The sequence below is a fragment of the Daldinia decipiens genome (assembly GCF_022478715.1).
Source record: "Daldinia decipiens strain CBS 113046 unplaced genomic scaffold F4813scaffold_31, whole genome shotgun sequence".
Lineage (NCBI taxonomy): Eukaryota > Fungi > Ascomycota > Sordariomycetes > Xylariales > Hypoxylaceae > Daldinia > Daldinia decipiens.
In genome coordinates, this window is record NW_026054574.1 from 1 (window position 1) to 26,063 (window position 26,063).

Genomic DNA, 26,063 nt, shown 5'->3' on the forward strand with positions numbered 1-26,063 from the left:
CCCTAACCCTAACCCTAACCCTAACCCTAACCCTAACCCTAACCCTAACCCTAACCCTAACCCTAACCCTAACCCTAACCCTAACCCTAACCCTGATTGGTGAGACTTCTCTGGCTCTAAAACCTACAATGGTATCTACGGGAGATATATTACGAGGACTGGAAGCATGTTCATTACGTTACCTAGGTAGGTATCTAACAAATTGTCAAGGTATAAGTGGGTTAAGGGTATCTACAGGGGTCTATCTACTATATAATATAAGGGGCGAACAGTGCCCTCGAAAGAGGATAGAAGGCCAGGCGTTACTATATCAATACAATATACTACTTGGTATACCTACCCTAGACACTCACTCTGTATATAACATTAATCAACGGGTATCTCTGACACAAGTATTAACTATCCTTGATTCATCGCTCAAAAGGCCTTAATCACAATGTCCAGCCAGCTCTCGTGCCACGGTCTCGTCTCCTTGCTCCTCCAGAGACAGGTAGAAGGCGTAGAAAGCTCCACCACCTATAGTCACGTTTCTGCAGTATTGCCTAACGTGACCCTCCTGTAGAGGTTCTTCCTTTACCTTGGCGCGGAAATCCTTCATGCTAACGCAATCCACAACTTGCCCCTCTTGCGACGGCTTCTTGGCGTCTTTGACGAGACATATCCTGTGTAGCCACGCCCACATCATGTCGCTTTCGATGGACTGCAGCTCGGCTTCCGTTTAGCCGGCAGTACCGGGCGGTATACGTTCCAAGCCGAACTTTAATGCGGCCCCCTCCTCCTCCAAATCCGATACTCTCGCATAACAGATACACGCCCAGAGAGACCCACATGGTCCCAGGGTGCGCTCTGCCTTTTATAAGAGCAGGTAGGAACTCCTGAAATTTGTCCGTATCCGTGTCTTCGGCACGATAAAATTTGACACTATTATGGGCTATGGCTGCCATCCTAATCACAGCGCCGAGCGGTGTGCAGTATGAAATGTTACGCAGGGAATAGAGGCCATGTTGGTTGATTAGTCGGACAAAAAGCGACAAATCACTACAACAATAATTAGTAAGTTAAACAGCATGTACGGATTGGAAGGGGAATTGACGTACACAAGAACATCCACCCAAATAAGTCTACCGCCCAGTTAAAATACCGGGCGGATACAAAAGGCTCTCGGTTCTCTTCAAGCAGAAGACTCGTAACGTTAGCCTCGAGTCGGTCGAGACGCTCCTCCTCTCCCTCCGTCAACACCCCACGCGTAACCTTAGACATGGTTTCAAATAAGTTGTAATAATAGAAATAATCAAAATTAATTTTGTGGTCGCGGGATGGTATTAAAGGTATAAGTGTCGGAATATTGTAGGAGAAAGGGCGTGCTGGCCAACGAGTTAGATAAATCAACAAAGCGACACAATAGGAAGACGTCACTTACTAGAACTTGGCGTCTAGACTGCTGTACAAGGCCAGGTGGCGACGGAACTGACCCTCGTGACTTTTTCCTACCGAAGCCACGAGGGTCTGCCTCCTTCCTATAAGCTGGTCGCAGTGCCACTGGAGGAGTGAGCAGCAGGTGGGGTCCCTCAAAGTCAATAATGAGAGAAGCCCGAAAGATCCGCCAAAGACGTAAGAGACACTGTTGACTGTCTCCGGGGTAGTGTTTAGCTGTAGTGGTTCGGGTGTATGAAGATTAAATTAGTTGTAGAATTATAGAGTTGAGAGTTAAGAGTTAAGAGTTGTGGAATCAAAGAGTTGAAAGTTGAAGGATTGTAGAGTTGAGTTGTAGAGTTGAGAGTTGCAGAGTTGAAGAATTAAGAGTTGAAAATATTAAAGTTGAGAGGGGTAGAAAAGGTTGAAAATTTTCAAGTTGATTGCCAACTCAAGAGAGGCACTTTCCCGAAAGATAGCTGTTGTTTTGGAGTTGCAGCTGTTGCAGTTGCAGTTGCAGTTGCAGTTGCACTGATTGCAGCTGTTGCTGTAGTTGTACTTGTATCTAGTGCTGTAGTTGCTGTGTAAAGATTTTACATGACGACGTGAATAGTTTCAGTGTATGTTTACCGCAAGACGCTCTTCCCTAGGGAAACACGCGCTGGAGTATCACCCGAGTTACAATTTCTAGGTACGTATGCCCGGTGAAAGATTGTCGCACATGATGCGGTCAATCTGACAATTATCTAATGGCCCCTACAATCAGAGTCTTATCTAAAAGTCAATGAGTCAAATACGTACCACACCAAGCATATACGAATGGGGACATACTCTCCGAATATGGCCTGTTTACATGAAATATCATCGAGTAGCTTGTAAAATGATACCCGTCGCATCATGTTGGCCATTTTCATTATGTGGGAATGAACAACTTTAGTACAAAATAGATTGATAAGGTCTTAGGGTCTCGCTGCCTCTTGTAAATCGAATAAAATACTTGGCGTGATACAACCTGGACCATTCTTTTTCTAATTTCCAGGGCCATTCTACCGTATGAGAAGGAGATGCTGGAAAGGTATTCGAAAAGACTGTATATGTTTAGAGGTTGAAATGGTAAGTTGATTGCTGAAAGTATTACGTGATCTCAAATATAGCCCGGATAACAATGCCTTTTGGTAACGGGCACCGAAACAGCGGATGGCCGCAAGTAGATGCTAAGAATTGTTACCCTTTTACCGCGTCAGAGAAGCTACGGAAAATCATGTGCGGCGAATAAAGGGCGGGCTGCAGTTCCTAAATCATGGGCACTTTCGATATTGAAGCTTTAAATTTATGGTGTACGCTATTCTACCAGTGCTTTATCGTGTGCAGCTGATTGCCAGTATGCCATTTGATAGAGCATTAACCGTGCGGTGTGCGTTGGACGAATTGTCACACGACTGATACGTATTAAGACGTTGATATGAGGCTGATGATCTGATTGCTCGTGTTGAAATCGTGGGGAATCTAGGTCACCTGACAGAACTGATCTGACATATTAGCAGTATGGGTAACCGTATCGCTTCTCGCATCTTTTCTACAAGATGGTATAATTAAAATTACAAACCCAGCTGCATGTGATTCAGATCAGTATTGATCCAGATGTGGCTGAAAGTATGATCTTTGCCTTTGGTGAACGTTTCAATGAATCTTTCAGTGGCCTTTAAAACCTGGAACTTCAAGTCCTATATGACCGATAACTTTCCGAATACTAGTCGTACGAGTCCGAGAGGGGTATTAAAACTTTTATAACTGAACGATCAGAATAGGTCCCAGGATTTTTCCGATTTACTTGGTAAAGACATGCCTGTATCTATGTAATATACCATTAAAAATGCCACTTTCAACATCTTTACGAATTCTGGGCCGAATGACGTGCGACCTGGACCGGAATTTTTTGTTTTTCAATTTAAATTATGGTGCCTCTTCGGGAGATTCTGACCAAGATTCGCAAAGTTGTTAATAAACGTCGAGAAGGGGGTAGGTTAGGTAGTCCCGGATATGTACCCGGTTTTCGACCCTGCGCAACTAGCGCTGCTCTATATTTATCTCGCAACGTTTATTTTGTCACGACTCTTACATTAGCCACGATATTAAAACGTCTGCCGGATAAATCGTGGCTCGGTATTCAAACTTTCATCCTTGTACATATAAGCCTCCTCGCCCGTACGGTTGATATGCCAAGTCGATACGGGCACGGCTCATGATCCTAAGGCGCCACCTGTATCACAAGTGAGGTCCCAGCATCATAATAAACTCCATCTGCAGCAAGTTAGTCTAATCAGCGTTGGAACGCCTCTGAATAGGCCGGCGAGGTTGGGGCTCGGATTTGAGGATTTTGTACGACTCTATTCGACTTACTACAACCGGTTAGGCTTTGACGATCGTAGAGGTTAGACGCTGCAAACGCGTTACGTACCATTCCGAGGTCTGTTGGAGCACGCTTATAAATTCCGCGGCGATGATCTCGTCTGTAAGATTAACATGTGAGGCTTGCGGCGTGATTATACGACGTACCTGCTCTCGACGACGGGTGCAGCTCGTCGTACCTTTGGCGAGTTAGCACATCGTCTCTAGCTGATCGCGGGCGCTCACCATAGAAAGCTGGAAGGCGAATTCTCAGAAGTCGTGCAGACTACGTTATTTGGCGCCGTGACGGAGCATCCGCGATACGGCGCGCTAGGGTTTGCGGGCGCGTCCAGATACGCCGAGGGGTTGCTGTAGATGTCCGAGAAGAGCTGGTGGATGTTTAGGATGCTAAAGGAGGCGCCGGGCCACCTGGCTTCTACGAGAAGCTGGAACGGCACGCCGTACGAGAATATCTTATTCGCGCTGGTGGTGTATTCGAGCATCTTTTGCTCCGCTTCTGTGGTATTGTAGGCTGTCTTGTTTAGCCAGTACTGATTATCGCCGGCTCCGCCGTTCTGGGGCGAAGCGTAGAGCGGCGACTTGTCCAGAGGTGCTTCGTCGAACAGTACGAAACGTCGGCCTCCCGTGGCGTATACGGCGTCGAACGCGGACCAGATGCAGTCGGTAAAGTTCGAGATGGTTGTTCCGGATTGCTGAGAGTCCGTGAGAAACGCGTCGACCCCCAGATCGTTAGTACCTATCCAGAGAGCGTAGACGGTGTTATCCGGCCTCCTGTTCGAGAAGAAGGTGCCGTTGCCCGCGCCCGAGGCGTATTCCGCGTCTGCCAGGAATGCGGGTATCTCATAGTCGATAACGGACGGGAAAGGCCCGTTTATAGATTCGAGATGGCGGTATATTATCTCGTTGGAACAAGCGGCGCCGCTGACTGTTGCGTTGCGGATCAGCAGCGTATCTTGGGTTACGAGCGTCTACGGCAGGTGTTTGAATAGTTTCACGAACGTATCCAGCTCTCACCTGCATAATTATACGTCGTAGCGCCGAGCTGTTGCGAAGCAAAGTGAGGCCACGTATAACCGCCGCTGGCAGTCACATTCGCCGTAGGGATGACGGTACCCGCCGGCGGAGCCGTGCCGTTGTGAGCCTGGAAGTATGCCAATCTACCTTCGTCAGAGTAGCTATCGCCGAATACGACCAGGTTTTCGACTGCTTTGGTGGTGCGGATAGAAGTTCCGGTTGCGATGCTAGGTAGCAAGAAAGCTAGGAGACGCGTCGTGTAAGATGATATATTGAGCATCGTGCATTCCCGATTATCTATACGAGCATATGGTAACCCGATTGTAGCAGCTATCAGATGAAAATACCGATCAGACGCCTCAATCGACCAAGGTATGGGCACGGGTTCTATTAGACATGTAGCCTTAGGTTGTTCTGTACTTTGGTAGGGGAATCAATTTCTCTAGTCGCCATCGACGAGGTCGGCTGCGGCTATATAGCCCAGTGACGAGCCGGATCGCCAACATATCAATCACGTATGTGGTCGGCTGGATATCCGCTTATACCTAGACGTGCATTAATGCGTATGCTGAAAGAGAACCTGCTCGGTAACTTCGGTCTGTCGAACCCGGCCGATACCCGTATTAGCGCTGGCTATCTCAGGCGGGGAGATGCGGCAGCCGGTGCTAATATGATATGGAACTAAAGACCGTCGTGGCGAGTGGGCGTACTATTACGACTGGACGAAGAAAGCGTCTGGTGGATTGATTTCCCAGTTAGGCTAATATTTCTCGCTGGGTCCGTTTTCGTAAGTTTGAGGGGAACTCGACGGATTTCGGGCTAATGACGCGGCGATGTGACAGTGTTCTGCAGGCTATAATCCGATGCGAGCTACGGGGAAGCAGGCGGTACTAGCCGGTAGGGATTTGCGGTATGGATCAGAATAATCCCGAATGGTAGAAGTGGCGAATAGATTGGTACTGCTAAAGCGTTTGATGCTACCCGAGTGATGCCGCAATTGCCATCTTTATAACCCCCGGTGATCCATCCTTCTGAAATTGACTTATTCATAGTGCCGCAGCTCGAGTTACCGACGTACGGATATCATATCCTTAGCCTCTTATTGCCTTGCGCTCGTACTTGATTGTGGTTCTAGAGTCAAAGTCGAGCTGATCCCAGAGCTATTCACATTAACCAGGTACTTGGATAATGCTGTGAAACGAACAGGTATACCCTTATGTAAGGCACCCGTAGGCTTTCTATTTAGGTAAATCTCGAGATATTGAAACGTCGTCGGCGCGCCGGGTATCACGAGGTGGACGAAAAAGCTAGGAGACAACTTTGCTGCTCCGCGGGGAACTCGACTGGATACGGAGCCTAGGGCTATACTAACAGTCGTACCATCTAAAATCTGGCACTGGCGATGAGTGTCGACACGATTAGCATTAAGAGATTCAAAAGGTCTGTACTTGGAGGGTTATGGCATCCCTCTGGAGCGCACTTATAAATCCCTCTCGGAAGCCGTAGAAATGTAGGCAGGATTACTGAAACATCATCACAAACTACATCTGTGCAGTTATCAAATACGTATCTCGAATATGCGCAGCTTAAAGTAATGATAAGAATATCCGGATTATTTTATGAAAATCGACGCTTTACGTGCTGAATCAAAGAACCTTGGCCTTACAATAGGCAGAAGCCATCTGCTCGGTCCATACTCGCCACGGCTAGATCGGCATCATCTCCTTCCGCGTCGCAGAGATTCCCAAAGCTGCGCTTCCAATACATCCAACGCTCGAAAGAAAAAGCCATGTTACCGCTAAATAGTGCGCTTCCGTAAGTATCCTGGTCTCTGTGGCCAGGACGATAGACAGTCATCAAAGCGAAGAGTTTTTTGGCCGAATAGAGCATCCACTGCGTGGCAGCTTGGATGCGACATATCACGAGCATGTCGCTGCGAGATTGGCCACTCTCGAATACGCGGCGCATGGCCTTGATACCTAGGCCGTAGCAATCGACAAGGTCGTCGTTGTACAGTCGAGAGACGAATGCGTTCAGGTTGACATATCTCTGGCATACGTGATAATCGTCGTCGGCTCTAGGTTCTTCGTACTTGGTTAGTAATTCACGAGAACAAGCTCGAGCTGGGGGTGAGATGGAGATCACTTGCCGAGCCAGATGCTGTTTATGCCTCTGCTGAGCTCTGATGCGTTATTCCAGATATTTGCGGTACGCTGTTCGTAAGATGATTAATTGTAACCCTAGAGATCCGATAACTACTTTGAGTACATACATCGTCAGGACGGTGGAGTGATCTTAGCTCGTTAATTATTGTTACGAGATAATCTTGGGTTATGTCGCTGCATGGAATCTGGCAAGCGAGCTGGAGAAAAGTAGGCCAGAATTCACGGAGGAATGGCCTCTCCGATTCCGATGGATTCCAATGAGATCCTAGTCTTCTTGATGGTCTAAGGTCATCCAGAGCGATCGCGGCGTCTTCTAGTGAGCCGTAAGGCGGCTCGTTGCACGCGTTGATGATAGTAAGGATCGCCCGTTCGACCTCTGAATGGGTGTAGCTGTACAACACCAGCCTGGGTACGGGAACGGCGGCGTAGTTATCTTGGTAAGCCATGGCTTGCTTGGTCGAAGAGATGCTGTGCCTAGGAGATCTGTTTGTGGTAAGATGCAGAATAGGTTATTGCGGCTAGAAGTGCCATGTTATATAGCAATTCGAATTGCTATCGTTGTCGGGAAAAGATTCAGCGTGACTAACTTCGCTTGTTACATCACGGGTCATTTTCGATCGGTTCTATATCTTTTCAATTACTCAGGAAGCCACGGTAGGGCCAACGCTTCCGATTATGGCAGCTGGATTCAAACTTAGTTCTCGAGTAGAGTCGCTGACGCAGAGCTCGCTTGCGTCGAATTCACCGGCTGGTTTACGATTCACTAGAGAGCTCCTGGTTCAACATGATCCTAATAAATTCTAGGGACGTAGCAAGTAATAGTCCGAGGTTAAGGCTCGACGTGGATGAAACGCGAGGTCAGGATGAATAACGAACGTAACGTCCCTGAATATGGACAGCAACTTTTCCGAGGTTTGAGAACGGTAGTTGACTACAGAAACGAATTACGGTTTGAGGCTTTTAGGTCCTCGGCCTTGACATTCTACCGAGCTGTATGCATTTGGATATCCAAGCAGAAACGCGAACAGCCGGTTGACTATTATCCCATTCTCAACGCTTCGAGTCGCAACCGATGGTTAGACCTATAGTATATGATATAGATCGAATAGGTAATTTTAAACTTCCAACTATTACCTTTACGTAGCACGCATCTTGCTACGTGATTTAGCACCCCCTCGAATTTGTTTGCGGCTACACGTGGGAAAACCTTTACATGAATCTATAGGATGGATAAGATATATTATGATTAAGGCTGTCAAGTAAAACTATGCTCCTCGGCTCCGCTCTGCTATCAGCAACTAGGAAAGCCGAGATAACCTACCTATAACCCGACATACGAGGATGGCACATCGTAAATCTGTCTTCCACATCACCAAGATCTTAGTCAAATGGCCTCAGCATATACAAATCTTCCATGCCTATACCTCCATCAGCGTTATTCATATGCGTATAGGCGGTAAAAGACAAGTCCCATCCCGTTATCGAATTATTGCGAAACCAACGTTTCCATTGGATCCAGCGAGCCACGGTAATGATGGTCGTCCCGTAGAACTCCGGGTTGTCAAAAACTACATACCCCGTGTTTGCAAATGCGGCTCGGCCTTCGTCGGTCATGGGAGTCTGTGTCAAGAGGAATAGTTTGGGGGCCGAATAAGTCATCCACGTCGCGGCAGCAAACATATGACATACCCTGGCCTCGAATGAGGGATAATGGGAGCGTTCCGATGCGCGACGCACGGAATAGATCCCAAAGTCGTACCATTCGACAATATTTGCGCTGTAAAGCCGAGCGATAAATGCGTTCAGGTTAACCCATCTTCGATACTTGTCTCCGTTGTTACCGCCGTTGCCCGGTGCTAATACGCTCGGTAATCAGTTTTCGTGCGTGTTAGGATCAAAGGTAGCTTACTGCTCCATAGCTCTTGAACAACATATTTTAATTCCGGTAGGTCAGCCCAGAAGGATCGTCCTGGCTGCTTAAAACCCCAATCAGTCCCAGTTTAAGGTGTTTACAAACATGGATTTGTCGACGAGAGCATACCTGTGTAGGGGATGGGAAAGAGATCAAATGCGAAATTATTTCTACGAGTTTTTGTTGGCGGCCGTCAAACCATGGTACCTGGCAGACGACTTCAAGAAAGGCTCGCCAGAATTGCCGGAAAAGTCTTGGGGTGGGTTCTTGATTTTGCACCCGGAGAATATCTAGGCTGTGCGCAGCTGTTCGGGGTTCGGAGCCCAACGCGATGAAACTGTTAAGGGCATGGTAAACGCCAAAACCCATCGGCGAGGCAAAGAGGGTAGAATGGTCAAGCTGCGATAGAGACTGATAGTAGATGTCTATGTTGTAGTCATTCATGACGTGCTTGAAATACCTAAGTACCTACCTAAGATACAGAAGCTGGAATTTTAGGTGCTGTTTTTGGACTTGGAAAGAACAAATTATCATTTCCTAGGAGAGCTACTTATATTAACCCGAGACTTCATTCTGCCGTGTCTACTTAAAGTATTGGGCGTGACTATTGAGCTCCCTTAAATCGCGGATACTTTCTTGACGAGCTTGATCTTGGTCGTTCGCGTTCGTCCCCTGAAACTTTGGCGAACTCCAGCTCCTACGACGTGTATGAAAAGCGTCACCTATTAAGCACAGAGCAAACCCCAGATAAGGAAATCATGTGAGTCGAGACCTTCGATCCGTGATTCGTTTCTAAGGTGAGTAATACTGAATCCGATTTGATATCGGACGAGTTCGGAAATACCTGGATACCTATTCTACAACTGTGAGAAGTCACCGGTGATCAAAGAAACCAGAAGGGGCGCTTGGGGCGAACAAGATGGTAAATGGCACGTAAACATTAGATTTGGCACGGGGAATACCGCGATACCAAGATCGCCTCATGCGATTACTCCGGTTACCAAGTATTAAAGACGTCGGAAATAGAGACGTTAGAAACAAGGCCGTTGTCAAACATGTCACGTGCTACGCCCCCTATGCTAATATGAGTGGTTAAGGACGGCTGCCATATTTGATGCCGGTGAGACACGGTACGTTGCCGAATAGAATCGAATTGTTCAAGTGTCTTAACATAGTATGTTTCTCATCTCCAGGTCATAATCGTCACGAGGTAGAATCGAACGACATAGAATCAACATTGTCATTCCTCGAGGAACTTCAAAGGAGACTGGCTATATTGACCATGTCCTTTGCCCTAGGTCTCATCTGCAGTCCTGACAGTTTCTCAATACAAGCGTAATATGCACCTGCATCTCGTTCCCTATTGACGACATCGAACAGATACTTTGGCGATAACGTGTATAGAATTCCCGTCTCGCTTATGTATCAAAAGGCTCCTGATCAATTGAGTTGCTTATACTAGTGCCGTGCCTAATGGCCTCGACCGTTCAATTCAAAAAGTGACTAATGCGCCGCTATATGTATCTATCTAGGTTAGCTAGATACTATAAAGCACCCGATAGACGCAAACGTTCTCATCATCAAAAAGCGACTAGTTTTATGCAGCCTTGGCGTAAGACTGCTACCCCAGCTTGAAAAGGTCTTTAGATTCACGTGGGGTTACCGATGCACGTACGCCGCGTTGCGTAAGATGGCCGAGAGGGTAACGCCCGCCGTGAGACAATTCGCAATCTGTACCGATGCGACGTTGTTATGCAGGCTAGGTAAATAGGACACAGTCTAGGACACAGTCCCACGTCGTTCGGGCGATGGCTGGGGCGACGCGATATGGCCCGGACGTATTATTTGAAGACGTGCGGATTGGTGTGTACTGATATGGCTATGAAATAGTCGATAGTCTACGTAATTCCGGACAGCTAATCAGGCCTCTCAGCGTCGACGGGATTTTCCAGCGGCTGTGCCGTTGTACGACCGCACAATCGTTCCTTTCGGTAACTTGGCTGCTGACTACGGAATAGAAATAGAAATAGAATATGCGAGTGATATATTAATCCCCGGCCTTGCGCATATCTTAAATCCCGGGGCTCTTGTTAGACTTAAGCTATAGCTATCCGAGTTTGACAAAACTTCCGTCAGGCAAATCTATGCTTGATGACCATGGCTAACCTGGAGACGTCGGTGCATATCGGTATCTGGTTCATGGTCGGAGTATCTCTCTTAGCCCTCGTGCTGAGACTCTATTGTCGTCTGTCCAGGCGGCGGCCGTTATGGTAAATCTCGCGTATCGCAGACCAAGTGTGGGATCGTTTCTGATGAGATTTCCAGGTGGGATGACTTTGTTCTCGTGGGTGCTTGGGTGAGATGTCCCTGTTAGACGAGCGGCCTTAAGAACGGATGCTAATCGTGATCTGGTAAGGTAATGGCAGCGGTTGCTGGCGGTTTTATCAGCGCGTTCGCCTCCCCGGGCTCCGGGATTTCTATTGCGGGCGACGATAGGGTCATGACGTACTTCAACGTATGCTCCGTATTCTGCGGACTCGCGTCGGCCTGGTCCAAGTCCTCGTTTGCCCTAACCCTGTTACGTCTCGAGAGCGGCCGGGCGCGATATTTCCTCTGGTACGCTCTCGTAACGATCAACGCCTCGTACGTTTTATACGTGGTCACGGCTTGGAATAAGCCTTGTGGTGCCAAGGGCGGGGACGACGTGTACATTCCTGGGCCTTGTTGGAGCTCTACTGCTAAGACGGTCGTTCCTCTTTCGGTGGTGGGTATGTTTACCAACTTCCTTCGCGTTTCCTCGCCTTAGCTAGAGGGCTAAATGACCGGTCTAGCATATTCGGCGGCCATGGACTTTGCGCTCGCTTTCTTCCCTTGGAAGATCGTATGGAGGACTCAGATGGTGAGAAAGGAGAAGATAGGGGTCGCGCTAGCCATGAGCTTTGGCGTCCTGTATGTCTCGATCTTCTGTGTTCTTATTTGCCGAGGACGATGCTCGCTGATGCCGTTAGAACAGCGCCGGCGCGATGGCGATTAAGAGGGCCGTAAACATGGCGGGGATGGACCCGATAGCATCGTTTACTTATTTCTGTAAGTAACTTCTGGCCGCTTTGGTTGTCAGGCTTATTGCTAATCGGCTGCGGCGGAGATGGGAGGTGCATCCAATGCGTTTATAACTTGGCCGAGCCGTGCGTAAGTATCATAGCACAGACGATCCCCAACTTGCGAGTTCTTGTCGTGAGGGATAAATTGTCTCATCCGCCGCGCCGTACGATTACGCTTCCTGTCGCCTTTCGAGAGGGCTCAGGCACGAGGGGGGTGTCCCGGGAATGGAGATGGCCAGGTTTCGGCAACGATAGAGATTCGGCAAAGGACTTGCGCAATTTTGCAATGGTAGAGGATGGGGCCCATCAAGTATGAGGATCGCGGATTGATCGATACTGAGAATCTAGGAATTGGTTTGTAATAGCTAGGCGGCTTCGTAAGACGATTTGCGCGACTATCACCTCTTCTAAGAGCATCGGTACCTGGGAGGTAGTAAATGGTCCGATCCACATGTCTTTAGTATCCGTATCTTTTGTTCCTCATTAGATTCAGAACGAGGGTTGAAATTTATATCCGTACGAACTCTACTTTAGGACCGGGTATAAGAACCTACGTGCTGAGGACGGAGGTAGGCGGTGGTTAGTAGTCACCTGTATAAAAAGCTAACCTCCTCATAAGCGCTGCGCGTCTCGGCGCCGTCTGCCCTATATTCCAACGAAATCGTATCTACGTCGACGAAACCAATGTTTCTATAGAACGAAGCTGCTTCGAGAGTACTCTCCAGATACGCGGGAGCGCCATCTTTCCTCGAATGCTCCATGCCCCATCGGACCATCATCGTTGCTGCACCACGCCTCCGATGTGCGGGATCCGTCCCCATAAACGTAAGTCCTGAAGGGCTGCTCAGTCGGTATCCCTATCTCACCACGGATGGTACGTACGCTGAATGCTACTTACGATAACACGGCGTATTTCCCAAGGCGCGTGATTGAGCTGCCTCGGCCTTCTTCGCCCAGTCGTTAAGAATGACGAGGTTTGTTCCTGCTGGCCAGATCCACGGGGGTTCGACGTAGTCTTCGTCAAGCCGCACGGGGTGCGCCCACTTTGCGAACGCCACGACTTGTTCCTTTCGACGCCCGCGAGTCCGCTCGTTGTCGGTCGATATGGCGCTGTTGCTACCAAGTTCTAGGCTTGAATCGCGGACGACAAGGACGGTAGTTTTCGGGTCGTCGATGTCGGCAAGCGCCTTTAATTCGATGCTCTTCTTTAGAGCGTCCCGAACGGCCGGTGTGGGGAACTGTGCTAGGAGCATCGCGTTGGAGCCGAAAGCGGCCATGTGGATCTCGGCGATGCGGGCGGCGTCCGCGGGTTCGGCAGCACTTAGGGACAATGGCATCCTGTATGCACTTTGCAGCGACGTCGGAGTACTCTTACGGCAACCTCTCGGGTATGCTTTTCTGCGGCGACGAGGTCGAAGTATTCAATCATGGCCAACGCTGATCCGTCGTTTCGGAGTGGTGATAGAACTACGAATTTCGGGGATTTTGGAGTGTTACGTTAAAATCTACATATTAGGCGCATATATGTATTAGCGCATTCTCAACCCCTGCAGCGACTACCTATTCGATGTCTGGGGAATTACCGAGGCTTGTAACGTTAGACCCACTGAAGCTTAGGTTGCGATATCCACGAATGTGTAATGATCTCAAGGGATGTACATGAACATATAATGTACATGAACATATACGTGAACGCGTCTTTTGATATAATTGAGTATCACCTCTTTACTATGATATTTACATATAAATCATAATCTCCTCCTTAGCGTTTTACCCCTGAGATGAATCGCTTCGCGCTGTTCTCTTGAAATGGTGCCGACATTCTCAGAAGCCACCGCCGTCCGGGCTTTGGATTCTCACACGTACTCTGCAAACTTCGACTCGGAGTGGTGCGTAGGCTCTGGTTAGTATCCCCACCTTCGCGGCGATGGTGATTCCGATTTAATCGATATAGTACCCCACGGCGGCGTGGTGACGTCAATCTTTCTTCGCGTCGCTGCGATTCATTTTCGCACGACTCTGGCGGCGCAGAATCAGCCACACACGGTATCTCAACACGTCGAGTTTCTACGCCGAACGCAGGAGGGCTCGGCTACCCTGGTGGTCCGCGACGTCAAGCTCGGCCGCCAGACGTCGACTATACACGTCGCCCTGTCGCAGGAGGGTCGCGAGGAGGTCGTAGGATATCTTACGCACTCGAACTTGGCTACCGAAACCGGGCTGTCCCTCGAGACCTTTTGGTCGTTATGCCCGTCGCCGCCGCCGCCGCCGACCAGCTTCGCCGCGCTTCTCGAAGGTGGCAAGGACGCCGGCTGGGTCGAGCAGACGGACAAGCCGTTTGCGAAATTCCGCAAGATATCTAACCGCGTGCGGACCTTTCTTCCGCGGAACGGCCCCGTCGCGCCGGGTCTAATCGATCAGTGGGTGCGCCTTGAATCGGGGGAGAGGTTCACGAACGAGGGTCTAGGCTTCGTGTCGGATCACTTCCCGCTCATCGTCGATAGTTTATGGCGTAGGGAGGAGAGAGATGGTCGCTCGTCGGCCTTCTGGTATCCTACCGTAGCCCTAAGTTTAGACGTCAAGAAAGCTTTGCCGGCCGAGGGTGTCGAATGGCTATTCTCACGCGTGCGGGCGAAGCTTATCAAGAACGGAAGGATGGACATTGAGGTTATCATCGCGGACGAGACCGGCGAAGTTGTCGCGCTAAGTCATCACGTCGTCTTAATTGTAGATGCGGAGAGAAACATGGCAGCGCGGAGAACGGGACAAACGAAAATTTAAGTCAGCTGATAATCGATACCGAGGATGTATAGCGTATAAAAGGAATGTTTTCATAATCCTACTATTTTAAGTCTTTGCAAACACATACAATTTTCAATATCTTGCCAATACCTAATACCTATGTAGATCGAGTATTCTTAGACTTGAGCTTGTTCAAGTACATATACGAGTAGGTAATACGTCAGGGTCCTCCGTGGCACACAGTATGAATAGGTAGCTACTGTAATTTAGAAGACATTGAATTGTCCAATCACCGGCGAGAACCTTTGAATTTCTTCGGTATCCCGGCAGGCTGCGGATTCCGTAAACCTGGGGTCTGCATGGTCCCTGACATCTACTACCTAGCTGAACTTGCCTTTTCATTAACCTAGCCGCCTACTAGGTATTAAGACCGTTACCAGCAATTCCACCTAAGCCCAAATTGTCATGTTAGGAGTAAACTGATTCTCGCGTCGATATAGATTCTCTTGTCTCGTTCCACTTTATTTTAAATTTCTCGTCGCTCGCTATAATTCTACATTATAAATCCTCCGATGGCCGAAGCTACCCCCGTTGCCGTAGCTCCCGCAGCTCAGCCAGTCGCAAAGGATGTTCTACTCCTCGCCAAGGGTGTCTCTTTATCCCTAACAGATAATTCGTTAATAGTTAAAGGTGTTTAATATCATCGACCGGCGAGTCGCTTGGCTAAAGCTAACATTTATTCGCCATGTTCCAGACGAAAACCACGCCAGGCGACACCGAAAGAAGCTCTGCGGCATCCCCGTGGGTAGTGCTCCTGCCGAATTTTCGATTCCTCTTTACAATGTCCTCTGGGCAGAAGTCGTCGCCGATCACCTCGTCGTCGACTACGCGGACCCGGCATCCAAGAAGCACCTCCGCGCCGTCAAGTTGTCTTACGCGCTTGGCGAGACGGCCCGCGGCGTGGTAGACGCGTGGGTTGGTATGGCTCTCGAACAGGCGTACGGGACCGCTCAGCGCAGCAAGCGGGCCAAAGTATTGGTCAACCCGCATGCGGGACCCGGAGGTGCCGATAAGACGTGGGAGCACGACGTAAAGCCGCTATTCGAGGCGGCTCGCATGTCGCTGGACGTGGTGCGGACGAAGTTCTCGGGCGAGGCCGTCGGAATCTGCGAGCAGCTCGATATCGACGCGTACGACATCGTAATCCCTTGCTCGGGCGATGGGTTGCCGTACGAGTGCATAAACGGCTTGGGGAAACGACCCGACGCGCGTAAAGCCTTGCAGCAGGTGGCCATAGCGCATATACCATGCGGCAGCGGAAACGCGATGAGCTGTAATCTGAACGGCACGCACCGGCCGAGCTTCGCGGCGCTCGCCGTCGTCAAGGGAGTCAGAACGCCGATGGATCTGATGAGCGTTACGCAGGGGGATAAGCGGATGCTCAGTTTTCTGAGCCAGTCGGTTGGCATTATAGCGGAGTGCGACTTGGGAACGGAAAACTTGCGTTGGTTGGGCGCCGCGCGGTTTAACGTCGGCCTCGCGCAGAGGATATTCAGCAAGAAGCTTTACCCGTGCGACATATCGATGAAAGTAGAGATCCCGGAGAAGGCGGATATCAAAGCGCACTACAAGCGCGAGCGCGATGGGTGCGACCATACCACGCGCAGGGAGGACGGCGTCTCGAGGGAAGCATCCTCGGCGGGCGAATCTACCTCGAGCGAGACGGATTCGGGAGAGGGTTTGCCGCCGTTGAGATTTGGGACGGTAAACGACAAGATCCCCGAGGACTGGGAGACGGCTTCGTACGACAAGCTTGGGAATTTCTATTGCGGAAATGTGAGTAGACGAACTTTTTCTTTAGGAGGACGTCTCGGTCTCTAACTCTGGACAGATGGCGTGGATGGCGCCGGATGCGAACTTCTTCGCGGCGGCGTGCCCCAACGACGGGATGATGGATGTCGTATTAAACGACGGCGATATCTCTGCGGCCAAGTATCTCGAGCTGCTAATGTCGGTGGAGCACGGTCGGTTGTTGGACAACCCTCACGTATCGTACCGGAAAGTCGTCGCCTATCGTTTCACGCCTCGCGATCAGGAAGACGGCTACATCAGCATCGACGGCGAGCACGTCCCGTTCGAGCCGTTCCAAGTTGAGATTCACCAAGGATTAGGCACCGTATTGTCGAAGAATGGGAGGTACGAAGCGGCCGGCCCGACCGGCTGGGAGAAAGCCGTCGTGTAAACTTGGGGCGAGCGTACGGAAAAGAGCAACAAGCAGGTTATGTGATACCCACAGCGTTAGAAATAGATATATAAATTCGTCTTTGGAAAATACGCGCGCGACTTGTGCTCGCGCCTTAGCTACCTATGTTTATTAATATAGGACTTTAGCGGTCTTGAACAAAATGGTTCGATTCCCGATGCGATGCGTTAACCCTGGATATATCCACCCGCACGAACGCCCGAATTCCAAATCCTAGTAGATAAACCAAAGTTTGCGACTCAGTCGTCGAATCCGTCCCAGCTGTCCCCATCGCCCTTGTCGACGTCCATCTCTTCCTCCGACGAGGCAACTCTATTCCACGGCAGCCTCTCGTCGGACAGAGATTCCTTGGCTCTAGATCGCACAGGTTGGCAAGTAGACTTGGACTGCACCTCGACGATAGTCCGTAACCTGTCCAGAAACGTGTCGCAGTCCCCGGCGCTCTCGTCACCTTCGTTCATCAGCAACTCCAATTTCTCTGCCTCGTCGACCCATATATCTAGCACGTGAAGTCGCAAGCCGACAGGCACTTTGGCTAGGTCGCCCGTCTTTTCGAGCGGCCATTCCTCTAGCAGTCGAAACATGCCGTCTGCGCGCGTACCGGCCCACCGCTTTCCTTTCGTTCCGTCGCCCGCCCAAGCCAGACTGGCACCGAATACACGCCTCACCAGCAACAGATATTTCTCCATGCGCAGAACGTCAATGGCGGTCCATTCGCGGGAGAGAGTAGCCCAGAAGGCGCGGAGGAACGGAATCGCTACGGCGCACTCGTTATCGCTCGGGGTAGGAAGGGCGGCTAGGAGGCCGGCGAGATCGGCGCACAAGTTCTGCTGGGGGATGGGCCGATCGCACATCCATACGCTATAGAATAGACCTTTCCATAGTTTTAGATAATCGAGGTCTGTCAACTTCCGGGCGGTGGTAGGCGCTGTGAGGAATGTGCGAAGGGTACCGAGGGCCGAGGTTCGTATTTTACGATCTTTTCAAATGTCAGCTTCCAGTGCCGTCGTACGAATGACCCAAACCATATATGCTATGTCGCGCTTAAGGGAACAAAACTAACCACTGGACGCAAGGTGTTTTATGAAGGGCATGTTCCGCTCGTCGGCTGCCATTGTAGGGTTTCTTATTTGGCGTCTACTAGGAGGTATACAGAAATATTACGCGATTGCGAGAGTGAAGTTGGCGTGAAGTATTCTGCCGATCAATTTTTACCTCTTAGCTGTGACGGTATGACGACATGGGCGATAAAAAATGAAGCTGATAAAAGATAAAGAAAAAAGTTGTCCCACCGTACCTAGGAACTAAGTGGGGCCGGGACCTGAGTGTATTATTCCGTTAGGTATAAATGCTATGCCCTAACGACATCATGTTCAGTATAGGTACCTAGTCTAGGTAGTTATAGATTTCAAGCACTTCTAATAATTGCTTGATATAGGTTTTACCGATTGTCATAAGCAGCGCATAAGATATAGTCAATTCATTAGAATAGCGAACATCTAATGGAATAGAAACACGGACAAACGCTTTACCTTCCCAGGTTCTACACCTCTCCTAATGAGAATGATATGTAGCTCGGATAAATCGATACCTAGCAGATAGCTAGCAAGTTCCAAAGAATCGCCGACCATCGTTATCCAGACATATGCCTATTACCGGGGTAGCCGTTCAGAATCGCAGGCATATAACAAAGTCGTAGTGACAAGGGCCATCATGGTAAGAATGAGAACCGCAAGTATCATTCCCGTTAAGCCATGACAGACGCTTGCGAAACGATGTAGGTTATTCGCCTCGAAGTATTGCCACCATTCGCAGGTGTGCTGCACTGTTAGGCATGCCAGAACGATTAGAACAAGCATGAAGGCGCAGTATATAATAACTTTCAAGCCGGATCCGCAGGCGCGCCCGGACCGCTCGCGGCCGTACGAGTCGCGCCCAGTCCCGCGGCACAGGTCCAGCATCATGCTCAAGACCGAACACCAAAGAAAGATGGCCGAGATGAGGAGGTACGTGAACACTAGACGGGAATCGTTCGACTGTGCCTGCATACCATGCTCCGCAAAGTATGGAGTTAGCTCGTTGCGGACAAACGCGGCAAAGTACGAGTATCCACCTGCTTCGAGGCCTAGGAGGGCGATGGAAGACGCGATGACGCATGCCACAGAGCCGTCCCCCATCGTGCCGGACAGGTACCGCAATGCCCGACAGGAGTACGGCGAGGTTAGAGAATCGTAACTCAACGGAGGAACTCGAGGAGATAGCTCTTGAAAAGTTGCACTTGCAGATTGCGAGGTGGACGGTTGATGGAAATCGACGAGCTTCTCGAGACCGGGTGTCGTGAAGGGTTATGGCCAATACGATATACCACGAACCAGGATGTCTAGAAGGAGGTAAGAAGGTTTAAATAGAAATTAACATAGGGTCGGTAGGGTGTTGAAGACGTAGATTGCGAAGAGTATGACTACCTCTTAGTACCTGTACCGTGAATCCCTCTTCGATCCAGTCTCTGGAATCTTGTCACATTACTTCGTCCGAATACACCGTATCTAAAGTGACAAGGTTATTCAATCGTCGCGTCAACTACGAGATGGCTTCTGAAATACGAGGTAGTGAATAAGGGAGGGATTATTACTCTGGTCGAACTCCCTCGGCCGTGGGACCTTGGTCAAACACCAGACGTCAAGATATTAACGACAGCAGGCGTATATGATGAGGGCATCTCCCTATCCTATCCCAAGGAAGATGGATAAAGTCAATCATACTTGCTGATACCCCCTCGATCTGCGCGCCATTACACAAAGGGCTGATACTTAACACTGAACCCTAAATTTCGCCTTTACTTTGATACTGAATAACTTACGAGGTCGTCAAATGCGGTATGCACCAAGTTTACTTGTAAAACCGAGCTGATGTTCTTATCATTTAGAGGTGGGCTGTGAGACCAATAAGCTAACCTAGTACTTTGCGCATCGATCTGCTGCGGTTTATTAAAAGGAAATAGAGCCGTCGTAGGTATCGTATTTTAGAAAATGCATAAGTTTAATATCCTCCCGGCTGAGCGCTTTGCAGAATTTCCTATGCTCTTTCTCGCCCCATGCCTTCGTTTGGCAATCCTTTGCTACGATACGCGGGCGGACGATGGTGTCGGCCTGGATAATATCTCCTAGGAGGCATCAGTGTTTGCGGTTAACGCCAGCGGTCTCGCCACGCTCGACGAGATACGGTCATCTCAGGCGTGTTCCAGCGGGCAATCGCGAAAGGAAGGGAATTGGTGGTCCTGGAAGGCCTGAGGTTCGGCCTGCGTAGCCGTTGGCCTAACCTAAGACTTTGTATGATTTGGTATCCGTCGGACAGCTTACTTGTGTACGTATTTGAGTAGTTGAACCTTGCCAGGTCGTTTTGACAAGCAGCCGAATATTAAAGTTACCTATGTAATACGGGACGAGCTATCAACCTATTTACCGACACCTACCGTTATAGGGACTTAAGATAAGTAGGTAGTCAGGGCATTGGCGGTGTACTAATAATCTTCAACCTCGAGGTAGCCGAAATCTTAAGTACCTACGTACATCGTTGAGTGTCAAACCACGGATACCTAAATAAACTCGAATCGCTTATCGTAATAACCAATTAACAAATCCACAAACCCGCTCGTAACGCAATTCTATACGCGTCGCGTTGTTCCACCTTATTTCCATGTTCCATGTCTAACGACACCTATCGTAATTAAAGTGCGCTCTCTTCGCCGGGCCAAGCCATGGAATCTCCTGGCTATCGTCACAAGGCACTTGATTTTCGGTGAATTCTACTTTTGGCACTGGCCCGAGATGGAGGAGTATACGCGGCCTCATTTCTTTTTTCACGGCGACGCGGTTAGTCGAATCCCCACGTTATCGCAGAGATGTCCATGCTAAATAGGTCGGACGAAATTTTAGGGAGACGAAAAGCTAGAAAGCGAGAAGCGCCGTTGCCACTTCTGCCAGATTCGTTCGTTCGCGACGCATACTCGATTCCCCATCACCATCATTAATACCGAGGATGATGCCGTGCTCGACCCCGATTTCCGGTTCATGGACAGCTCGGTTCTCGGAAAAGGTGTAGAACCAACTAAGAGAGAGTTCCTTACCGGTTGCGAGTGCGTCGATTCGGAGGACTGCCAATACGATACGTGCAATTGCCTTCAAGACGTCGACGACGATAGTTCCGACGACGAAGACCTCTACGAGACCTACGGCGCGAAACCTCACAAGAAAGTCTACGCGTATCATAGCCACGGCGCTAGGGCGGGCCGGCTACGTTCCAAGATCCTCGCATCGCGCGACCCCATCTACGAATGCCACGAGAGCTGCGCGTGCGGTCCGTACTGCCCAAACCGAGTAGTGGAGAGAGGTCGTCAGATCCCGTTACAGATTTTTAGGACCAAGAACCGCGGCTGGGGCGTGCGGAGCACCGTAGACATTAAGAGAGGCCAGTTTATCGACAAGTATATGGGTGAGATCATTACCGCCGAAGAGGCCAACCGTCGGCGAGCATTGTCGCACATCGCGCAGCGTAAGGATGTATACCTCTTCGCGCTCGATAAGTTCTCCGACCCGGACTCTTACGACGACCGCCTGCGCGGAGCCCCGTTAGAAGTGGACGGCGAGTTCATGTCCGGCCCGACCAGATTTGTCAACCACTCTTGCGAGCCCAACATGCGCATCTTTGCTCGGGTTGGGGACCATGCGGACAAGCATCTACACGACTTGGCATTGTTCGCGCTTAGAGATATACCGAGGGGCGAAGAGCTAACGTTTGACTACGTGGATGGAGTGGATGATTCGGACAACGACGCTCTGGATCCGGAGAAGCAGAAGGATATGACGCGTTGTCTATGCGGAAGTAAAGGTTGCAGAGGTTACCTCTGGTGACGATCGACATAGACGATCGATATAGGTATGACGAGGGCTACCAAGTATACCGTTGGCCTTAGGTACCTATACTTGAGGTGAATGGCAAGTTATACTACCTTATACCATTTGTAGCACCCTGTTCGCTAGTATGGCAGTCGTACTATGGCTGGCTCGGGTTATTCGCAAGATAGGTATCACAGAAGTACAAGATTACCACGTGGCTACATATCACAAGAATGCAGACATCCTGTACATGTCACTGTCGTTTGCAAGATCAAGATCCTACCTACTATGTACAAAATCAAATCCATCGTAATAGTGCGATTGAATGGATGCGGATAGACATGGATTAAATATGAATTCCATGTGACAGAGATTTGACATGTAAGCGTGGCTGCGTGGTTGCTATTAATAATAAGGTTAGCGGGGAAAGGGGAAATTCTTGGCGGTATCTCTTGGATCAATTCGTAATTCGGTCGATTTGTCGATTCATCGTTCTCCATAATTTATTGCTGAGCCTCAATCAGCCAACCTATCCTTAAGCAACTATTCCTCGTAGAAAGGCTAGCGTCCGCCGACGATCGAGACCCGAATCGCCCTTCGAATTCCAGTCCGAATCATCGCAGCTAATAAGAACGAAGATAGACAATGCGTTGAAACGGTCATCTTCGCCCGGTGTGTCTTATCACTGTCCAAAGTGGGCACTAGTTCCCAAAAGTGCACAAGCAATGGTACTGTCGCTGAAAATGCGCTTCTTCTATCCCCGCGCAGTCCCGCAGTCCCCGAAAATCTAAGAGGCGCGTATGACGTGTCGATGTTCGGCTAACCGATTGGTTTCTTAGGGTTGTTGCTTCTCAAGGCCCGCCGGCCCCAACGCCCCTTATCCGGGTGGCAGCGCGGCGTCGCCCTCCGCGCGCGCCATCAATTCCCCGCCGTTGCACCCCTCCGCTACGGACGACAGCCCGCCGGTTTCGCGTGCCGACTCCCGTTCTCACCAGCCAGCGCAGTCGCCTCATCCGCAGCAATCCCATTCCCATTCCCATTCCCATTCCCACCATACGCATAGCTGTCGGCCGCCGCTGTCGCAACATATAGACAAGCCCCTGCGACGACACGAGTGGGTCGCGCGCGATCGGTCGTGGACCCGTTCCCAATTAGATACGGAGCGAGCCGACTTCTTCGATACGCGAGTTACCGGGCGCGCCGAGGTGTGGCAGGTCTTGAAGGCGGCGTTAGAGGTTCTGTGGGAGGCGGATTTGGTTCGCGCGACTGGCGGCGAGCGGGAAGACGACGACGGGACGGGCGGGATAGCCACGGCGCAGAGCATCCTGAAGGCGGCCGAAGTCACCCTACCCACAGGCGATTTATCGAACGGGGTGTACGATTCGCTAGGAAATTATTACGCGTTGCCGGAATGGATCGTGTGCGATCCCGTGAACGTGAGCGAAGAAAACGGCGCGAAGAGGAACGATGGCGATGCGAGGCGGAAAGGTGACGGCGGGTTGGCCGGCGAGGAAGATAGCGAAGAGGAGTTGGACGAAGATGAAGCTTTGCGGCGGAGGGAGGAGAAGGGGAAAGGTGTTGCTAGTATCAAGAACACGGTGAAAGTTCGTGCTAGACTTAGCGAGAATTTACCAGATGTGGTCGTTAGCGTTGGTATCGATGAAAGCGTGAGAAGTTTTGCTAAGAGGGTGGCCGAAGAATCCGGGGTAAGTCGTTCTTTTTTATCTCGCGAGTGTGTCTTCTAACAATCTCACGTAGCTGTCTTCCGCAAAACGCGTCCGCGTAGCTTACATGGGCAAAATCCTTAAGGAGAACGCATCGTTGCAGAGCCAGGGCTGGAAGAAAGGCCATATGGTAAACGCTCTAGTGTTCGACCGGTAGCAATAGGTTACGGCGCTGTGCCGTCCTATCCCTGCTCGTATCGCCAACATTCATTCACCTCCGCGGATACGAATCCGCAATGCCTAATTTGGGTTCCGAATATCCATTGCTGGAGCGTCAATCCTTGGATTTTCCTGACGTTTATGTTCCTTACTTTGCCACTATTCTATATCGGATTCTGGATAATACCCCAATATTGCGTGCCTCACCGTGTTGGCATATGGCGGACTATTGGAGTTAGGTGTGATTATAACGAACTCTTCGAATTTGACGAAGGTAACGGGGCTTCGGCTGGGAAAGCTAATAATTACCTACTGTCAAGACTCGAGTTGAAGTCGAGTACAATACCACGATATATAATGCATATTAATTGTGATGACGCCTCGTTGGAACGTGTCTACTTGGCGCAATTCTGCTAAGCTACTGTTATCCCCGCGAATCGGAATATCGTCATAGGGCTCTAATGATAACTATGGGCATTGATCCGCGCAGTTGCGTCTGAAATTCTGCGTCTGCTAATGTAGTCGACTGAAGTGTCCTAGTTTATATTGATCAGTATCTTCCTGGTTCCTATTCGCCCTCTCCAGCATCTTCGATATCATCCACAATGTTGGTTCTAGTTACAGGAGTAGTTCGGCGTCGAGCCACTTGCAAAATTAATGGTACACGGAAAGCAAAGGTTGCATTGAACGACGTAGGACTTTGAAGCTAGTTTTAGGGATGTCAAACGTATAACTCGCATGACATCGTATCTCGCCGGACTCGATTTGGGCTAGATACGTTATTACCCGGAAACCGGGATTCAGGATAAGACAGACCCTGTTTCTATTTTGACCTATTCTAGACCCCAATAGCTGAGATCGAGCGGGTCTCTACCAGGTTTTCGGAATGTGATTTTATGTAGTTAATATGGCTAAAGTCGTTGGGGTCGTGATCTAGAGCTCGAATCCCAGAAGATCGGAGGAATGCCATATATAGAAACTAATCAACCAAGTCGATTATCCGTTTGTGTATTACGATTAGTGGTACCATCCTACCATGATAACAATAACGAGAACATCGGATGTCTCGAGTTTCCGTCAATATAAAGGCGAGTTTCTGGCACTGCAAGCCAGCGCTTGGCCGACACCACAGACCCTACCACAGACCCTTTGAAGACCAACGTAGCTTCCCAAGGTTTATCCGACGATAATATGCGTCTCGCCGGTCCATTTGCTTTATTCTTCGCGGCTTGCTCCGCAGCTGCGCCGCAGAAGCTTATGACGTTTCCCGACGCTTCGGATGCCCCATTCTCACCACCGACTATACAGTCCGTCTCCTTCTCCGGCAACGGCTGCCCGCAAAACGGCGGGAAGAAGCAGGTTTCGGGCGGGTGGCAACACTTTGCGTTTACCCTCCCGGACTTCGCGGCTTCTTACGGCGGGAGCAAACCGAAGTCTGTTAATTGCCAAGCTCACATGAACCTGGGCGGGGGCGAACCCGGCTGGCAAGTTGCACTGAAGGACGTTTGGACTAGGGGCCACATAGAGTTGGAACCAGAGGTGAAGTTGACGCAATATGTCGTTGCGTACTATAGCCAAGATGCGGCGAACACGGTAGGCGGCATACTTCTCAACCCTGACTCGTTTGCTGTGGAATGTCGAGACTAATGCGATATTCTATGTTAAGATCTCTACGACGCAAACGGTGACGAACCCTGCAAATTCGAGCCTCGCTCGAGATATTACAATCCACGCGAGCATCCCGAAAGAAAGCGTTATCTGGTCTCCGTGTACCGGATCGGACGGATATGTTGGTATTTTGAATGTGAATTTCCGCATCGCCTTCACTTCGCCGGATACCGCCTCGTACGGGTATTTCGGCGGAGGAAAGAACTCAACCGTCAGCGAGAAATGGGCCTGGACGTGGAGACGGTGTTAGCTGAAATGAGGCACTAAAACGCGAACGAAGACCTTATGCAATTTTGGTATCAGGTGAAATACCATAGGTCGTTTGAACGTAACGAAATTATAGAGCTGAAGAACCTGCCGTTCAGATTGGCCGGGACCTCATTTAGAATATGGCGTGTCTTAGGCGGGCTTTCTAGTATAACTGTGTACATATTTGGCCAAGCAAATGCCTTGGAATCTTTCACGTAATAGACATGAGAATACAAGCGCTGTTATACCCTATACCCTATCTAACTTATACAGCACTGAAGAGGCAGCTAATTCGATATCTAGAATTGCAGTAACAATCTCCAAATTGTCCGTATAGAGGTAAATTGCT

The 26,063-nt window shown here is 49.8% G+C and overlaps 13 protein-coding genes across 13 annotated transcripts; 6 read left to right on the forward strand and 7 right to left on the reverse strand.

The window, feature by feature from the left end:
- Window positions 1-294: 294 nt before the first annotated feature.
- F4813DRAFT_398510 (uncharacterized protein) lies at window positions 295-1,260 on the reverse strand (the record flags this gene model as incomplete). Its single annotated transcript, XM_049248057.1, has 3 exons — window positions 295-700; window positions 759-1,038; window positions 1,100-1,260. The coding sequence occupies 3 exons, from the start codon at window positions 1,258-1,260 to the stop codon at window positions 428-430; spliced, it is 714 nt and encodes a 237-aa protein (XP_049097095.1). The 3' UTR covers window positions 295-427.
- Window positions 1,261-3,691: 2,431 nt separating this feature from the next.
- Window positions 3,692-5,234, reverse strand: F4813DRAFT_181725 (carbohydrate esterase family 16 protein). The gene is made up of 5 exons (XM_049239324.1): window positions 4,837-5,234; window positions 4,048-4,747; window positions 3,970-4,001; window positions 3,814-3,923; window positions 3,692-3,714 (listed from the first exon to the last, which is right to left on the reverse strand). The coding sequence occupies exons 1-4, from the start codon at window positions 5,114-5,116 to the stop codon at window positions 3,823-3,825; spliced, it is 1,113 nt and encodes a 370-aa protein (XP_049097096.1). The 5' UTR covers window positions 5,117-5,234; the 3' UTR covers window positions 3,692-3,714; window positions 3,814-3,822.
- Window positions 5,235-6,498: 1,264 nt separating this feature from the next.
- On the reverse strand, window positions 6,499-7,447 carry F4813DRAFT_391849 (uncharacterized protein; the record flags this gene model as incomplete). Its single annotated transcript, XM_049247217.1, has 3 exons — window positions 6,499-6,913; window positions 6,982-7,049; window positions 7,109-7,447. 3 exons carry the CDS (start codon window positions 7,445-7,447, stop codon window positions 6,499-6,501), a joined length of 822 nt encoding a protein of 273 aa, XP_049097097.1.
- An 803-nt stretch (window positions 7,448-8,250) lies between these two features.
- F4813DRAFT_398514 (uncharacterized protein) lies at window positions 8,251-9,437 on the reverse strand. The gene is made up of 3 exons (XM_049248058.1): window positions 9,043-9,437; window positions 8,911-8,974; window positions 8,251-8,857 (listed from the first exon to the last, which is right to left on the reverse strand). Exons 1-3 carry the CDS (start codon window positions 9,355-9,357, stop codon window positions 8,382-8,384), a joined length of 855 nt encoding a protein of 284 aa, XP_049097098.1. The 5' UTR covers window positions 9,358-9,437; the 3' UTR covers window positions 8,251-8,381.
- A 1,633-nt stretch (window positions 9,438-11,070) lies between these two features.
- Window positions 11,071-12,330, forward strand: F4813DRAFT_391851 (uncharacterized protein; the record flags this gene model as incomplete). Its single annotated transcript, XM_049247218.1, has 6 exons — window positions 11,071-11,183; window positions 11,239-11,269; window positions 11,330-11,681; window positions 11,745-11,862; window positions 11,927-12,000; window positions 12,059-12,330. 6 exons carry the CDS (start codon window positions 11,071-11,073, stop codon window positions 12,328-12,330), a joined length of 960 nt encoding a protein of 319 aa, XP_049097099.1.
- Window positions 12,308-14,096, reverse strand: F4813DRAFT_182171 (putative GNAT family acetyltransferase). The gene is made up of 3 exons (XM_049239329.1): window positions 12,913-14,096; window positions 12,438-12,846; window positions 12,308-12,379 (listed from the first exon to the last, which is right to left on the reverse strand). The coding sequence occupies exons 1-2, from the start codon at window positions 13,349-13,351 to the stop codon at window positions 12,602-12,604; spliced, it is 684 nt and encodes a 227-aa protein (XP_049097100.1). The 5' UTR covers window positions 13,352-14,096; the 3' UTR covers window positions 12,308-12,379; window positions 12,438-12,601.
- On the forward strand, window positions 13,588-14,872 carry F4813DRAFT_182179 (thioesterase-like superfamily-domain-containing protein). Its single transcript, XM_049239330.1, has 2 exons — window positions 13,588-13,917; window positions 13,969-14,872. The coding sequence occupies exons 1-2, from the start codon at window positions 13,824-13,826 to the stop codon at window positions 14,793-14,795; spliced, it is 921 nt and encodes a 306-aa protein (XP_049097101.1). The 5' UTR covers window positions 13,588-13,823; the 3' UTR covers window positions 14,796-14,872.
- Window positions 14,873-15,328: 456 nt separating this feature from the next.
- F4813DRAFT_391854 (sphingoid long chain base kinase 4) lies at window positions 15,329-16,998 on the forward strand (the record flags this gene model as incomplete). Its single annotated transcript, XM_049247219.1, has 3 exons — window positions 15,329-15,446; window positions 15,511-16,592; window positions 16,648-16,998. The coding sequence occupies 3 exons, from the start codon at window positions 15,329-15,331 to the stop codon at window positions 16,996-16,998; spliced, it is 1,551 nt and encodes a 516-aa protein (XP_049097102.1).
- Window positions 16,948-18,388, reverse strand: F4813DRAFT_182241 (uncharacterized protein). The gene is made up of 2 exons (XM_049239331.1): window positions 18,083-18,388; window positions 16,948-17,998 (listed from the first exon to the last, which is right to left on the reverse strand). The coding sequence occupies exons 1-2, from the start codon at window positions 18,132-18,134 to the stop codon at window positions 17,259-17,261; spliced, it is 792 nt and encodes a 263-aa protein (XP_049097103.1). The 5' UTR covers window positions 18,135-18,388; the 3' UTR covers window positions 16,948-17,258.
- Window position 18,389: 1 nt separating this feature from the next.
- Window positions 18,390-19,541, reverse strand: F4813DRAFT_181836 (uncharacterized protein). Its single transcript, XM_049239325.1, has one exon. It carries the CDS (start codon window positions 19,194-19,196, stop codon window positions 18,672-18,674), a length of 525 nt encoding a protein of 174 aa, XP_049097104.1. The 5' UTR covers window positions 19,197-19,541; the 3' UTR covers window positions 18,390-18,671.
- Window positions 19,542-20,516: 975 nt separating this feature from the next.
- On the forward strand, window positions 20,517-22,031 carry F4813DRAFT_182528 (SET domain-containing protein). The gene is made up of 2 exons (XM_049239332.1): window positions 20,517-20,891; window positions 20,955-22,031. Exons 1-2 carry the CDS (start codon window positions 20,847-20,849, stop codon window positions 21,927-21,929), a joined length of 1,020 nt encoding a protein of 339 aa, XP_049097105.1. The 5' UTR covers window positions 20,517-20,846; the 3' UTR covers window positions 21,930-22,031.
- Window positions 22,032-22,527: 496 nt separating this feature from the next.
- Window positions 22,528-24,358, forward strand: F4813DRAFT_181839 (uncharacterized protein). The gene is made up of 3 exons (XM_049239326.1): window positions 22,528-22,642; window positions 22,754-23,620; window positions 23,673-24,358. The coding sequence occupies exons 1-3, from the start codon at window positions 22,640-22,642 to the stop codon at window positions 23,793-23,795; spliced, it is 993 nt and encodes a 330-aa protein (XP_049097106.1). The 5' UTR covers window positions 22,528-22,639; the 3' UTR covers window positions 23,796-24,358.
- A 243-nt stretch (window positions 24,359-24,601) lies between these two features.
- Window positions 24,602-25,956, forward strand: F4813DRAFT_182153 (uncharacterized protein). The gene is made up of 2 exons (XM_049239328.1): window positions 24,602-25,390; window positions 25,464-25,956. The coding sequence occupies exons 1-2, from the start codon at window positions 24,989-24,991 to the stop codon at window positions 25,713-25,715; spliced, it is 654 nt and encodes a 217-aa protein (XP_049097107.1). The 5' UTR covers window positions 24,602-24,988; the 3' UTR covers window positions 25,716-25,956.
- Window positions 25,957-26,063: the final 107 nt, after the last annotated feature.